This window comes from Pleurodeles waltl, chromosome 4_2 (assembly GCF_031143425.1).
Source record: "Pleurodeles waltl isolate 20211129_DDA chromosome 4_2, aPleWal1.hap1.20221129, whole genome shotgun sequence".
NCBI lineage: Eukaryota > Metazoa > Chordata > Amphibia > Caudata > Salamandridae > Pleurodeles > Pleurodeles waltl.
Window position 1 is genome coordinate 876216106 of NC_090443.1, and position 16921 is coordinate 876233026.

Below are 16921 nucleotides of genomic sequence, written 5' to 3' on the forward strand. Positions count from 1 at the left end.
CAGCAAAAAATCAGGGGAGACCAATTTCCCTCAAAATATGTGTTATGATGGGTGTGTGTAGCTTTACGTGTACAAGGCAGCAGCATCCTTTAGAGAGATGGAATGTCACTTTGTAATGGATCTGTGTTGTGACATAAACTGATTCTGTGATGATTGGTGGGGGAGAAAGGGAAGCTGTTGGTGGCTGGCATGACAGGCAATGGATTTTTTGAAGTAATAAATACAGAGTGAATTTCAAAGCTCAAGTCTCCAATCATTTATGGAAGGGTATCACTACATTTGATAGCGATGATAGGTGAGATGGCCAGACATCTGTGACACCTGTGTATGTCAGAGACTTTAATGAGGTGAAATACAGTGCCGTGGATCCCCAATGGTGTGGTAGGCCTCTTTGTGTTTACGCTCATCTGTGCTTTAAGCGTGGTACTTTTTAAATTTCCTGCTTCATACAAGTTGTATTGATCATTCTCAGAGAGTGGACAAAATTGATATTGTTGTTACTGGACTTTGGGTAAGTAGGCCAAATGGAGAATCCTTGCTCCCATACCCATGCCAGCACCTTTGAGCGTATTGTTATTTGGGCGTGCTCTGGCCCGTGCTTTTGCTGGTGCACTCTGTGCGCAAGCAAGACATTTTTAACCCTGTGCTCTGGCATGTGCTGTTGCTCAAACGCTCTGCCCAAGAGCAAAGAATTTCCAGCCACGCGCTGTCTTGCTTCCATCGCATAGAGCGTTCGATTCATATTCCTCTTGAAGCTGAATGCTTATCTGTGCATTTTTGAACTCCACTCCACTATTGGAAGGATGGTGATTAACAGTGCTGCATAGTTAATTTAACAACTATCTGCTGAGACAAGTAAATTGAAGTTTGTGCGGCGTTTGTTTGACAGTGAGCTGCTTTGTTTCCTGGCACTGGTGCCTAAAAGACGTGCAAGTCATCACTGCACCCTCTCATCAATAAAGGAGTCAGTATGAATATCAGTCAATCTATTGCCATGCCACCTTCATCTTTAATGCAGCAGAGAGACCACCTATTGAATGGGAAGACTGGGTGGAATCCTTCGAGAATTATTTGGTAGCTCTGGGTGGGACAAATTGTTCTCCCATTAGAAAAAAAAAACTGTTAATAGGATGTTCGGACACTGAAGGTCGGCATGTTTTTAAATAGTTATTACAAGTATGTGAAGAAAAGGGTGATGAAATGGAGGATGTCTACAAAGAAGCAAAATTGCAGCTACAAACTGGCTTTGTTAAAACTTTAAACGTTGTTATGCAAAGTCATAAATACTACACGGAGCCCCAAAGCCAGATGAGTCTGTTTACAATTTTTTTGTCCAGATTAAGAAATCTAGCAACAAAGTGCAAATTTGGGTTGATGACGGGGATTAATTAGACATCAACTTTTAGTCAATGTAATAATGAAAAATGCATGAACCACTTTGAGTTGTCAGCAATCCAACATTGAAGGAAGCTTTCAAGATAGCCAAGGTCGTTGAAGAATCAAACAAGAGTATGAATGAAATGAAAAAGATAGACGGTAAGAGCACCACTGAAGTGGCAAAAGTGGACAAGGATTCCAATTTGGTAGCTTTAGTTAGGAGAAAATTAAATGTATCTGGGGCAACACACAGAGGAGGAGCTGTGAAGGTTATCAATTTTAAATTTGCACAAAGCTAAGTTACAAGAAGAGTGTAATACAAGTGAGGTAGCAACTTTCATCTTGGTGACCCAAAAAATTGTTACACCATTGGCAAAGAGTGTCATGCTTGTGAGAAGAAAGGTAATGTTCTGCACGTGTGCAACAGGTAAGTAGCTGCTATATAGGAAACTGTAGAGGCAATGGAGCATAAAATACTCATGGTTAACTCAGATGAGTTGGAATGTACAAATGATGATGAAACTAAAAGGAAAATACGTCCTAAAGCAGATTTCAAGGTGGATGGAAAAAATGTAAATGATGGTTGACTCTGATTCACTTTATGCCATCACACCTAAACATTTGTTCCACTTAATATGGGCAGAGAGAATGGTACATTCTACTGACATTATATTGAAGGGGTATCAAGGAGCCAGTATTGGAGTTATTGGTTATATATGCGAAAGAATTGAGTTCATGGACCATCACACTCAGAGAAAACTGTATGTAGCTTGCAAGGGACCACCCATATTAGGTTGGTCTCATCAATTTGACTTGAACATTGTAGTCAATCCTCCTGCTGAGAATCAAGTCATGATAATTGATGATGATTACATAACTGCTTTGTTAGCACAATTTAGACCTGTGTTCCAGAACAAGTTAGTTGAAGCAAAATACTATTAACACAGAATCATCTTAAAGAAAGATGCTGTTTCAGTGAGACACATGGCTAGGAAAGTTCTGGTGGCAATACGGGCTGAGGTGGAAAAAAAGCATTCATCAAATGATCTGAGACAACATTATTGAACCTGTTAAAGTCATGCAGTGGTCATCTCTGGTGGTGGTAACAAAAAAAGGGTCATTGAGGTTTTGTGTTGACCTTCACAGTCTGAACCAGAATGTGGTTGGTGATGGATCATTTTCCTCTCCCAGACATTACTGAGTTAATCTTTTTGTTGGCATGCAGAAAGTATTTCATTAAATTGGATCTTAAAAGTGCGTATCATAAGGTCAGGTTGCACCCACACTCTGAGCATCTGACTGCCTCCATTACAAGAAAAGGGATTTTTTAATTTAACAGAATGCCATTTGGTCTGTCTTCAGTGGCAAGTGCATTTCAAAGTATTATCTGGGGTCAACAATATTGTCTATTTTCAGGATGATATATTTGTGTTTGGTGACAGTATTGATAAACATAATGCTACTCTTCAAGCAGTATTGTTCCATTTGCTGGAGACATATCTCACATTACACAAAGAGAAATGTTAATTGTTTGTGCAGAAACATCATTTCGAGGATAGCGTGAGACCCAAATTGAATCTGGTAAGTGCCATTGTAAATGCAGAGATTCCACATGATAAAGACAAGTTACACTCATTTATAGGTCTCTTCAAATATTAAGTTTATGAGGGATTTTTCTTGAAAGTCAGAATCATTTAGAGAAACATTAAGGAAAGGAAAGAAATTTGACTGAGGAGGTTCTCAGAAAACTGCATTCGGATAAATCAAATGTGACATTCCAAAAGCTGCCATACTGGTTCCATTTCAGTGTAACTTGAAACTGTACTAACTGTGGATCCCAGTGATGTGGGCATTGGGGCTTTACTTTCCCAGATGCACAGCAAGATAGAGAAAAGATTAGCTTTTTCATCTTGATCGTTGACAGAGTCCGAAAAGAGTTACTCAGTCATCAAGTGAGAGGCATTAGCGCAGCATGGGTGACGAATCACTTTCGCACTTTCATTTGGGAAATCACAATAACGCTTAGAACAGATCATAAACCATTTGTTAAGTTACTGGGGCCCAATTGGACGAGAAAATATTTGGGATGTTTGGCCAGACTAGCTGTCAAAATGCAAGATTGGGATTGTACTATTGAGTTTCTTCTAGGTTGAAAAAACAATGTGGCCGATTGTTTATCTAGATTGCCTGATGAACCTGCTGATGTAGATGATTTGGGTATGGAAATGCGAATCTATAGTCCAATACCTGTTTCAAGAAGTGGTGTGTCTCTTGGTTTCAATCTGTACATATTCAAAGCATTGTTCTGCTTTCCCACTTATCTCATAACCGAGCTTACAGAACCTCTCTGGAGTGCACTTCTGAGTTTAAAGAAGACATTTATTGTTGTTAATTCTCCCCCACCCACAAGTTCCTGAGAGACGAAATTAGTAGATTGGAAGCACACGTTCAAAAGTAGTCGCAGCAATGAAAGCAAGATATATCAAAGTACTTCTCAGTTGCAATGTACACAGCAAATATAGGTGAAGACATTATAGCATAACTTTAAAGCAAAGCATAAAAGTAAAAATTCATCACCGTATGGGCAAGTAGGGCCTATACTCAGCTTCATCTTTCTGGGGTCTGCAAGTTGATGACTCCGGTCAACTGCGAGAAAGAGATTCTCTACCAAGACGGGAGACTGGCAACTGACGTCTAGTTCCATTCTGAAGTCAAGCAGATTCAAATCTCACTCACTGTAGCCCAGAGTCATCCTTAAAAGCAAACTCAGTGTGAGAGCCGAATAACCTTTGAGAGGGGCCAGTTCTCCTGAGCAAATTCGCTCTCAGACTGGATTGCGGGGTAAACACAAAATCTGCGTGCTCTTATCAGCTAAGGTCTGGTGTGAAGAAAACAGCTTGGTCCATCTTGTGGAAAAACACAGCTTGGAAAAACACAGCTCCTCTGTAATGTCTCAACTGCAATGTCTAACTCCACGTTAAAGCCAATAGGCAGCTAACCTAAATATCAAATGTAATGTCTAATGTCATGTGAAAGCCAATAGGCAGCTAAACTGAATACAGAATGTAATGCCTAATGCCATGTCAAAGCCAATAGGCAGCTAAACTGAATATCAAAAGTAATGTATAATGTCATGTCAAAGCCAATAGGCAGCTGAACTGAACACAAAATGTAATGGCTAATGCCATGTCAAAGCCAATAGGCGGCTAAACTGAACACAGAATGTAATGGCTAACTCCATGTTAAAGCCAATAGGCAGCTAAACTGAACAAAACATATAATGTGCTACTGGTGAACATTGAGCAACTAATATGCGCAGTGGTGAAACACAAAGTCATTGGTCAAACACAATTAATAGCATCACAAGCATGTAAGTCAAGATCTGCAGATTCTGGTGTGGCTTGGTAAGGAGCTCACTCTCCTGGTTTTATTTCCTAATACATTATGGTATTTGTTGCTACATGGGGTTGTATCTGTAACGCTGGAGTCCATATCTGCATTAAAGGGGTCTCTGCATTTGTCAACGGTTGGTTATTCAAAATTTAGAGGGCTTCATTTAAGCACTCTCTCTAGTTTCGCAAAGTTCTATCAGATAATTTTCATAATTGGGCTTTCAGTAAGCACTTTATTCTCTCAATCAGTCTTGCAGCTTGTGAGTAATATAGAATATGATAAATCCACTCAATATTGAGTTGTGAACAATAATTTTGCAACAATTTACCCTTAAAATGTGACCCATTGTCACTCTGGATTTGGAGTGGGATTCAATAATACAACATTAACAAGACCGGAGTTTTGATAGTATTGAACTGAGTAGCAAGTTTGCAAGGGATTGCAATCAAGTAGCCAGAATAAGTTTCCACCACTGTTCAGATGTATTGACACCCGCAACTATTCGGTAGTGGCCCAATGTAATCAATTTGCCATATCTGCCCCGGCAACTTCCCTCTCCCCAACTGACCTCTGACAGTTTGCAGGACAGATCACTGTTGTTTGTGTTCACAAATAGGGCATTGAAGAATGACAGTTTTGATCAACTCTAAGGGAATGTGCCTCCTCTAATTTCTGCCCACCTGTTAGTGGCCTTCTCTCCCAGGTGTCCACATTTTTGTTGCACCCACTCAGCCATCCCCACCAAGTCAGAATCCTGTGTCACCACTTCTGCCTCTGAGATGTTGGCTTTGTCATGTGCAAGGGAATTGAACCATCGTTCTAGTGAGTCGGTGGAACAGTGGGCATCTACATGATACTCAGTAACAGTATTTTGCTCTAGCATTTCCCAAATTTCTTGCCACAGCTCTTTACCCCACAACTCCTTGGAATGTATTTGCCAGTTATGTGCATGCCATGGGGGAAGTCAGGTGGTTTACCCTTTGGTGGTAGACCAAGAGTCAGTATAAATGTGACAGGTCCCAGGCAATTCTTGTTTCAGTGCCTGATATACAGCATACAATTCTGCATAATGACCACTCTTCCCTTCTCCTGTAGTGGACAGCTACGTCTTGGTGACTGGATTATATGATACTGCCTTCCAATGTCTTTTGGCCCCCACATACTTGGCTGACCCATCAGTGAACCATGCATGCTTTGTATGCCGAGGGGGCAAGGATTCAAATGGCTCACCCCACCTCACTGGTGACTCGCTTATCTCTGGTACCTCCTGCAGCTTCTCATCATTCTGCATGGGGGCCTGTGCCACCTGTTCCTGCAGGGCTGCTGTCCTTGCTGGTCCCACTTTGGCCCGGTCTTGTATCTACCACTTCCACTTGATTATACTGGCTTCTTGTGCATATCCTATTTGATGAGTTTTAAGCAAACTCATCACCCACTGCATTATTAGAATCTCATGTCTCAGAGTCACATTATGACCTAGGGTCATTTAATCAGTATTCCACTAGAGCCCAGTAACAAGCAAGTACCTGTTTCTCAAAGGGAGTATATCGATCTCCAGCATCTGGTAGCTTTTTGGTCCAGAAACCCAGGGGCACCCTCTTTCTTCCCTGTTTTTGCCATGCTCCAATGTACATAATGCCCCTGAAAGGTTACATGTAACACAATGTCTCCTTCCTGTACTCGCCATAAGTCTAAAGCCTGTTGAATCACCTCCTTTGCCAATTCAAAAGCACCCTGCTGCTGCTCTCCCCATTCAAACTCATGCTTCTTTCTTGTTACTTTGTACAAAGGGGCCAAAATCGGGCTCAAGTAAGGAATATGCTATCTCCAAAAACCAAACAATCCAATGAATCGCTGAGTCTCCTGCTTACTATGGGGAGTGGCAAATTCGAATATCTTTTGTTTTGCCTGTGGCAACACCTCTCTGTGTCCCTGATTCCACTGGATTCCTAGAACTTTCACATCGTGAGAGGGTCCTTGTGTCTTATTTGGATTGATCATCCACCCTTTGCTCTGCAAGAGTTCCACAACCCTATCCAACTGAGTCTGCACCTGTTCCTGGGTCTGTCCCTGAATCATCACATCATCAATATAATGAGATAATTGCACCCCTGGAATGACACATATTTCATCCAGGTGTTCTGCCAAAAGCCGGTGACAGATGGTGGGGCTATGTACATACACTTGAGGGAGCCTTAACATCTTGAATTGTCTGCCATTCCATGAGAAACTAAATTGTTTCTGACTCTCAGGAGCCAATGGTATGGAAAAGAAAGCGTTAGCAATATCAATAGTTGCATACCAGGTCCATTTATGTTTTTGTATCCTCTCAGTCAAAGTGATGGTGTTGGGAACTGCAGCAGTCAGAGGGGGTGTATATTTGTTCACTTTGCGATAATCGATTGTCATTCCATAACGCCCATCTGTTCAGCACACAGGCCACAAAGGATTGTTCCACTCAGTGGTGACTGGAACCACCACACCTGCCTCCACCAATTCCTGTATAGTCTCACCTTTTCCCGAATGCCCACCTAGGATTTGGTATTGTTTCAAACAAACTACCTTGGTTGCTGGGGCACCTTCACTGGGTATATCTTTAGATGACCCACCCTCACAGCTACCACTGAAATGTATCACTTTGATCAAAAATGATAACAACCATCATCCAAGCATAGAGTCGTCCCCTTCAAAATTTCAATTCCCAGGACATACTCTAGGAGGAGCACGATCAAAACAGTGTATTCTCCTTTAGGCGTTCTCCCTATTTTCATTTGAACAGTAGTCTGCACTGCAGGAGTTTGCTTGCCACCCAACCCTGTGATGGTGTAGTGCTGACCTGTAAACTTTTTTGGATTTCCATAAATTAAAGAGGCCTATGCTCCCGTGTCCCCCAAGGGCCGCACTTTTTGAACATTTCTATCTTTCCAGTGAGTTTGCAAATCAACATGAGGTCTGTTATCTTTACAAGCCCATCCCTGTACCGGAGCTTGGCCTGTTTTCTAAACTGATTTAAACCTGTCAACGTTTGCCCAAGTCAGGTCTGGATAAATGCTCTCATATCTGCGAGGAGATTCCTCTCCTTCGCTGTTTTCATCAGTTAACCGATCAATGTCTAAATCTTCCTCCTCCTTCCCCCATGAAGAAATATTTTTCTGCCTCTCATTCTCTTCCTCCTGCATCAGTGATTTGCCCTGATTCACTAGTTTGTTATTCTGCTTATTCACTTGCCTGCTGCCCTGCTTTCTGTCTAGTCCTTTCTTACGGGACATCTCCCACAGACTCTCTTATCTACCCCATCCATCTGCTCTTTGTTGACACCATCCTTCAACAACACCATAAACATATCTCTCCTAGATACTATGTTATTGTCTGTTTGATCTTCAGACATTGAGGCTATCTCAGGTTTTCTCCAGTCTCCAAGCTCTCATAACCCACAAACTGCCTCCAGTACATCTTTTAATGCCTGCCCTGTCTGATTAATTAGGGGAGTCATTATTACCTGCTTGTAAGCAGGGGGAGCTAACCAAATGATTTTGTTTTGTACTGAAACTGGCAGTGGAGCATCTAACAAATTGTGAGCCTCATCCAAGAGAATAGCAGTTTTCATACTTTTTTCTTTAATTCTTTGCATAGCATCTCTCAGCATGTACCAAGGCTTATCATTTGGCATCCAGTATGATTCAGTATGATATTTCTGACTACATCCCACAACTGCCAATTGCAACAAGTTAGCCACTCCTTGATTTCCATTACCTCTAAACTGCTCTTGTATTATGGGGTCAGTGCCAAGAGTACAAAACTTCCTTGCATCTCTCTCATTCAGTGCCACCCCAGAAGCTCCTGTGTCAAACAACCGTACCATCCATGTAAGCAATGCTCCCCCAGGTTTTTGGCAAAACCTATCCATAATATCATTTGTCTCCTTCTGAGAATCATTTTCATTTTTGTGATATGCCTTGGATTTTCTGTCTAAATATAGGCTGTGCGCGAACGAATTTCTGTTCGTCTGGCTCAAGCTGGCCCCCACCCTTTTTAACTGACTCATCACTAGAATCAGAAAAATTGAAGGAATCCATAATATTGGCATCCCAAAAATCAGGGTCCCAATCTAGCCCTAGCCCTGCTTTAGCAATGGCTAAATGAACTTTTTTTGGATTGACTCTACCCCTATGTTTATGGTATCTATATCGCAAAACTCGAACGGCTGCTTTCTCTGTGACAGACTGATAGGTATCAACTTTATCCTGCAGTAATGTATTCTGACAAGACAGCATGGTTACCTTGTTTTTGGCTTCAACTAGCTACCTCTTCAGTTGCTGATTTTCTTGTCCTAACTGAGCACATTTCTCCTGCATTTTTCTATAAGCAGATAACAGGATCCAGCCCGTCTGACTAAAATAGATTAATCATGTCCCTGTTCTACTGCCACTTTTTTGTAAGCAAGGTGATACTGTTTTTGGTTTAGCATCAACAAGACATCCACTCCAATTCTCACATAACCCTGCTCCACAAGACCATTCATTCTCAAGAACATCATAGGGTGATTTTTCCTACCATGGTACGTAATTTGGCTCCGGGAAAACTGCCTTTGACTTTTTGACAAACATTTTCACTTTTAAATCTTTCACTTTGTGTACTGCAACCAACTTCGCCAAATTGTTCTGCTTTGCTTCAAACTAACGATGCCAAGGAATGCAGAACTCCTATTTTGAGTAATGAATTTATTAAAGCACGTCCCAAATATCAAAATAAAGTACACGAAAATATGAACATGAGCACTTAACTTGAATGCAGAAAAACATGTGTAAATGCTAGCAGTTAAACAATGTCAGGCATACAAATGACTGTATGCAGTGAACATAATTATTATATATATATATATATATATATATATATATATATATATATACATATGTATATATATATATATATATGCACAGCGAAGCTAGATAATTAATAATAAAAATGCATCACCATGGGGATCGACTCCAACAACATTGTCCTGGTGCCAACGTCAAGCTGCGGAATCCTGGACAGCTGAAACTGGAGAAACCTTCCCCAATGGGATTTTGTTCTGGGCAGTGAATCCATCCCCAAAATGAGTTTCTTCTGCCCCAGCGCCAAGCTTTCCCACCTTATATACCTTAAAAACAAAAGAAAGGTTCTGGAAACCTCCCCCTACCTTCACATAAGTTATGAAATTCAAGCGCTGGCTGTACTCGGTCTGCATCAAACACATGCAAAGTCATGGGCCCTGCCGTGATGGGTATTCTAGAGGCAGAGCAGTACTTTTCCGTAATGAAAACATTGAAAGGCATTCACAGGCTCAGACTCTCTTATCATGTCTACCATCCACATCCCCATGTTATATTTCTGCACGGTACAACCCGGTGCTGGTGAGAAGCAAAAACACTTTTAGTGTAGAAAACAAGCTTTGTGGAAAAATACCTGCATCACCGATGTGACGGTATCTGAAGCTAAGCTAAGCACAAAATGGAGTCAGTGGTCAAGATGGAGCCGGTGGTTAAATACAGGTAGCATAACAAAGATAACATTGCACAACTCAGAAATTGCCGTGGCCATTTTTTAAACTGAAAATAACTCCTATTTAAAAACCTACTTACCTGAATGATTTTTCTCGGATGCCGAAACATATATAAAGATACCTGCTATTTTTATAAATTATGTGGCCCTCCTTCTTGAGTTGTGTGTCTCATTTATTAACTATTCTGTGTATTTATGGATGTCTTGTGCTCCTCTGTGTTACGCCTAAGGCTGCTCGACCACACTACCCCTAAATGGAGCACTTTGGGATTGCATAGCAAGCCCTGTTCACTCACTGGTGAACCCCTGGACCATTTACATGATATTCACATACCACATAAAGGGCCAGCTTCCTACAGTTTCATTCTCCTTTTCTAAAACCACTGCTTCCAGATGGTAATTTTTCTTCAATCGTTTTGTACTGTCCGGGTATAGCTTCAATGGGTTGATCTATTTTGGACCTCTCCCGAACTGACATAGGCTTACCCTCTGTGGCACTGTGTCAGTTGTTGTATTGTGAATGCACCTGCTTCACCATTTCTTTGTAATTTTGTCTCTGTGTGCACAGATTAGTGAATATACCAAGCAGCTTCTTTGGAGCACGGGAACTGAAACTCCTTCTCTACCTTTACCAGGTGTATATCTTTAACACTTGATAGCTGCCTGTCACATGCACCGATTGGAACTTACCATATTCTCAGAGGGTATGAAAGTCGTCCAATCAGTGGATATATCACCATCGCTTATGGAAATGTGCTCATAAAGGACACCTTTCAACCTAAAGAAAGTAATCCGTTGATCTCAGAATCCTATTTTCAAACTGTGAAGGCATTTTTCTGCATGCGGCATTACATAAAATAAAATATACCTTGTAAAATGTGTACTTCTCTGTTTCAACAGAATTGTTTAGGTTGTAGGTGTATATTCCTTCTAGTTCACTTATGGGGATTGCATGGTCGTCAAGAATGCCCCTCTCTTGTCTATTCATCCTGAAAACATTAATTAATTGATGAAACAGGAAGCAAAAAAAGTAGTTTTCTTACCTGGGTTTATGATATTAATTTGAGGTAAATCTTAGTTATTAAGTTTAAAAGAAAAAATAGACTATTGGTGCCGTTTTAACATTTCTCCTCAGAGGTTTCTTCATTTTCGTGAATGTCCTTCTGTTGGGGCATACCCTATGCAAGAATGTGTGATGAAAGTGTTTATCAGATTCTACTCGACTGGATTGATATCTCTCATGCCCTAATGTTTTACATTTCTTTTTCCTCTCATTTCTACTGAGCAGGATGGCAACTTGTGCTTTACAAAACACAATAAATTAAAACAAGCATTTGCAATGAACTAGGGTCTCGCATTCCTCCGAGTTACAGCTTTTAGCAGTTGTAAACTCCCAACCGGATTTTTCTTTCCACATTGGAAGAAAAAAACAGCACCATCGCGCTGCTACGGTTCACTTGTAATGAAACCTATCGGCAAAAGTGCAATTATCTACATAACCGGCAAAAGTGCAATTAACTATGTAACAGGGTAGATGTTATGCAAAGCTCTCGACTTCTGCCAAGCGAGATCGTGCTGCGAACAAAAGATAAAAAGTAGTCCACAAACCTGATGGGAAACAGCGAGCCTCGCATGTTTTTAGTACTTGGTCTCTGCGCTCGAGGAGGGCTAGCCACCGGAAAAGGCATGACGTATGCGTGCCTTCCACTAATGAAAGCAAGCAGATATTAACAGGCAAGCCCAGGAACCAATGAAAGACAACTGACGTGATGTGAACAGGGCTCCGAGCACTTTTCTAACTCCTAAAGCGTCTTGCAAGCGAAACATATTTATATATAACACTTTTAAAGTCTAATTCCCTACTTGTCTATATCTTGTCTTGTTCTTTTTTTACCCTATATTTCTACATAATGTGTTAATGCAAACACTAATATGCCAGTTTGAAGTGATTAAATAGTTTCCTAGGAAAGAATAACATTAAAAAAAACGAATTCTAGGTAATAATGTATTTTTCTCTACTGATATTTTTGCTGTAGAAAGGGCTCATGAATGTCTTGTGACAGTATTTGATTCTTTCTAGTACCGTACGAAGAACAGTCCTATAGTCAAAACTGGAAAGGCATCTCAATCGGAAAGCATCACACATAGGATCCTGGTCTATGGGATCCAGGATGAGAATGGATCAAACATCCAGAACTTTGCACTGGACATTACCCCCCCTCCGGAGGTGATTTACAAATCTGAACCAGGCTTCAGTGAAGGCATGAACGTCCTAGGAATTGTCATCTTTTCTGCAACGATGGGTAAGTTGAAATAAATTCCATTACATTGGGCAAAATACTGTTATGATTCTGTAGAAACCTGTGTAATATAATTGTCTGAACATGGGCTGCTTTCACATATGCACATATATTAAGATTCTCAGTTGAGACCCATAGACGTTCAGCATAGAAATATATACTTCTATCAAATGCATTATGAGCATTTGCTACCACCACTAAATGATTATTAATAAAGATGTATAATTTGCTGTAATAAAATAATACACCCTACAGACACCTACAAATACATGTACATAAAAAAACTACCCCCAACAATATGTAATCATGAGCTGACTAGAGAGATCACTTGGCTTCATAGAGCAGTGAAAATGCAGAGAGATTATTTTTTATACGATCTTGGCGGCCCATCCCTCCATGTTGCATTGTGATTAAATATGGGATAGCAATAATGTATTCTGTATAACTTATGGCTCCTCGACCACAACTCCTCATACTTGCTGTCTTGCCTCCGTATTTGGAATATATGTAATTGCCATATCGTAAGGGATGGGTGTCTAACGCCTGTGTTTAATTTGGAGATGGCAGATTTTGGTTATCTGAGTGAAGACTGTAGGAGGGTGGGCAGGGCCAGCTTTAGGGCTTTGCGACTGGTGCAGCAACACCTGGTGCTGAGCTCGAGGGGTGGGGGGAAGCTGGGGCAGGACCTGTGTTTATGCTTTTAAAAATACCTTTTGCAGAGTTCCTTGTGTGTCGACAACAGGAGCGTAGCTTAAAGGGGAGTGTTTGGGGTGTGACAACCCCCAAATAAATGCATTTTGTAGCCTGGTATTTGGGTCATTGGGCCCTCAGCCGGGTGCTATGTCTGCGTTAGTTTTTCTCGTAGTTCGGCAGGAATAAAAGACAAAACAGTCACCTTTGATGAAAAACCAGAGAGAGAGAGAGGCAGTAATATACATCTAGTGGCTGAATTCCAAAATGTGAAACTAGATAACCTAGAATCAATATTGCTTCCATCCTTGTCCAAATTGTATGATTCTAGGCAAACATTTTATTTCACAGATCCTCCTTTTACTTTATTAATTATTTAGTTCAGGGTGTGTGCTGTACAAGCATCTCATATGATTGATTTAATAAACTGTAATGTTGCTCCAACTATAATAAGAATCTAGGCCATGACTACTGATGTGCCTATTAGGCAGCTACTGGCATTATCTTTGGGGGGTAAGCCATTAATGTTTCTAAGTTTATGTTTAAAAGCTATCACGTTGAACAAATGTTTGTGTACGCTGTAGTATCATCAAATATACTAAGGTGAAACACTTTTGCATTGTAAAGAATATTTTGAATTGTAAAGTGACTGTATCATATTTTGACATTATGCTTGTTGTAAAACATACATGACAAAGTTTTTCATGACCAGGCTCGGACACAGTCTCTTAGAGTGAAGCCCGACCCTTGGCTCGAGGCAGGCTTCGCTCACCCTGTTAATTTGCTAGCTTGCCCACCCCTTATTTGTACAGTTTGCTATTCACAAATAGTACTTCTAAAGTGGCACTGTTTATTCAGTAGTAATTGGTTTTTTCACTAGTAATTTAGAAGTGCAGTTTGTGAATAACATTTTGTAGTATGCTTGTAGTACTATTGCAGTAATAAACACATAGGCGGTCATTCTGACCTCGGCGGTAAAAGGCGCTTACCGCCGGTCAGAAGACCGCCATAACACCGCAGCGGCCGCGGTAAACCGCCACGGTCATTCTGACCCGCAACTGGCAAACCGCCAAAAACCCGACATCCACAAAAGTCCGCCACACCAAAGGTCAGCGAAAAAAAGGCGATGACCAAACCTCCACCGTCACGCCAACAGAAATACGCCCATACCATTACGACCCACGAATCCACGCGGCGGTCTTTCAAACGCGGTATTCCATAGGCGTTACACACCGCCGCGGTCAAAATACACACACCCTTACAAAACACAACCACATTGGACAATTTGAAATACACACACCTTAGACACATACACACACCACTCCCACACACCCAATACAATATAAAACACACACCCACATTACCCACAAACCCTTACTTCCACAATTGCGAATCAAGGACAGAGAGAGACAGCACTGCTTAGAGTAGACCATCACACAGAGGCTAATCACAACATCACCCACACAATTACAACGCACAAAACACCATACACCACCACACTCACCACACTCCACAACACATACAACATCCCTCACCTCATCCACACCACCCCATGGCACCCCAAAGACACCCCAGGTTCTCTGACGCAGAACTCAGGGTCATGGTGGAGGAAATAGTACGTGTAGAGCCCCAGCTCTTCGGGGCACAGGTGCAGCATACAACAATTGCTAGGAAGATGAAGCTATGGCAAAGGATAGTCGACAGGGTGAACGCGGTGGGACAGCATCCACGCAATCGGGAGGACATCAGGAAGAGATGGAACGACCTACTGGGGAAGGTGCGTTCCATGGTATCAAGGCACAACATTGCGGTGCAGAAGACTGGCGGCGGACCCCCACCTACTCCCCCAGAATGCACATCCTGCATCCTGAGGGCCTCGCAGGAGTAGATGGAGGAATGGACTCTGGTAAGTCAAATCTTAACTACTACTTCCCACCCCCACCCCATCTGCATGCCAGCACATAGCCCCACTCTCACCCCCACCCCCATCACACCAACTCCTTCCAAATGTACCACCATCACAACCCACCCATCCCAACACCTAGACCTGCATGCGACCACAAAGCATGGACACCCATCACCAAAGCATGCCCACTGCACATAACCATCTCCCCCACAAGCCACCCTCACAAAAGCCCCCACACGGGAATGCCTGCACTTGGGTACACAGACACCCATCCATCCCACGAAAAGCCACACACAGAACCAATAACCATACCCTTATACCCCTGCAGGACCCGAACGCCACCACACCGCCACGGAGGGTCCAGAGATGTCCATCCCACCCCCAGAAGAGGCCCCCAGCGATGACAGCAGCTCTGTAGACCTGGACCCTGATGACCAGCCCGGCCCATCGGGGACCTCTGGACAGTCGGTTCCCCACAGACAGCCACAGGCTACACCAGACCTAACCCCCTCTGGAAACACCAGCACAGCTCCCACCCAGCGGGCCCATGCCTCTGTCTCCAGGACACGTCAATCAGCGGTGTGTCCGCCACTACAGGGCACCCAGGTTGACCCACCACCCTAACAACAACAGGGACCTGGGGGCAGTGGTAGTGGGCACACCGTCCAGGGGACAGAGGCCCAGGGAAACAGGGGAACTGGGAGGGCTGCTGTGCGACAGGGGGGGGACAGGCCCAGGGAACCGACTCTCCAAGAGGCCATTCACCACCATCATGGGAGCATACCACCACTCCCAGGAGACGATGGCGACGGTACTGGCCAGGTTCCAGGAGATCCAGGCACAGCAGGAGGAACGGTACATGGGGTTCAGAGAGGAACTCAGGAACATCGGTACCGCAATGGGGACGATCGTCCTGGCCCTTAACCAGATAGTCACCACATTGCGGGACCATGTGGCACCCCAAAGGGCCCCTGTCACTAGCCCAGGCCAGGAACAGCCTACCACCTCCGCTGGCGCCAGTGGACAGGAGGCCCCCACACAACGTCAGGCCACCAGAACCCCACCTCCTGCTGAAGAACAACCACCCCGCAAGCGGAACCTGAGATCACACAAGAAGACAGAGTAGGATTGCAAGACCCCCGCCAGCATAAGATACCCCCTGATGTCATCCCACTGTCCCACATTGTCACCCTGTCCAACCTTGAACTGCCCCTGCTCCATCCTTCCATAGGCATATGGACAATGCACCTGTGCGACTGAGAACTGGACTCTGCCATGGACATTTCTCCACCCCCACCCATCACCGTTTTACTATCATGTACCTATATGTAGCACTTATAATAAATCACCTATTGCACTTACAATTTCAGGAGTCTGCTTTTATTTTACTATTATGTATCACACATAACGGTGCAATTATGTTCTGTTACATTGTAATGACAACATACCAATGATAACAAGCTGTAGTCTATGGGCAAACAAAGCAGAAGTCACGCAGTTGGTCAAACAGCTCTGAAAAGTGAAGGGAAAGTCACAATTCAGCTAAAAGGAAATGGTGGGAAACACAGAAAGTAGAGACGCAGGAGGCCTCAAGTAAATGTAAAATGGCGTGGGTGAATCTTACCTGTGTGCTACTGAAAATACTGTTGTATAACTGTATCCCTGTTGTCTGTGTCGTCCCCGTCGTCTTCCTCCTCTTCACTCTCCACAG

General features: G+C 42.8%; 1 protein-coding gene and 1 long non-coding RNA gene across 3 annotated transcripts in view; one reads left to right on the top strand and one right to left on the bottom strand.

Annotated features, from left to right (window-relative positions):
* The window catches only part of LOC138293429 (uncharacterized), a 98574-nt gene extending 86589 nt beyond the window's left edge, over positions 1-11985 (bottom strand). Inside the window, exons 1-2 of one of the 2 annotated variants that reach the window (XR_011202999.1) lie at positions 11923-11983; positions 9745-9913 (exon numbers count right to left, since the gene is read on the bottom strand). This is a non-coding gene — a long non-coding RNA (uncharacterized lncRNA). Of the gene's footprint in view, positions 1-9744; positions 9914-11922 lie in introns of both variants that reach the window. The other variant, XR_011202998.1, reaches the window with a different exon arrangement.
* SLC1A7 (solute carrier family 1 member 7) overlaps positions 1-16921 on the top strand; it is a 605311-nt gene that overhangs the window by 433230 nt on the left and 155160 nt on the right. The window contains exon 5 of the mRNA XM_069232652.1: positions 12395-12617. Within this exon, the coding sequence (XP_069088753.1) occupies positions 12395-12617 (223 nt within the window). The remainder of the gene's footprint in view (positions 1-12394; positions 12618-16921) is intronic.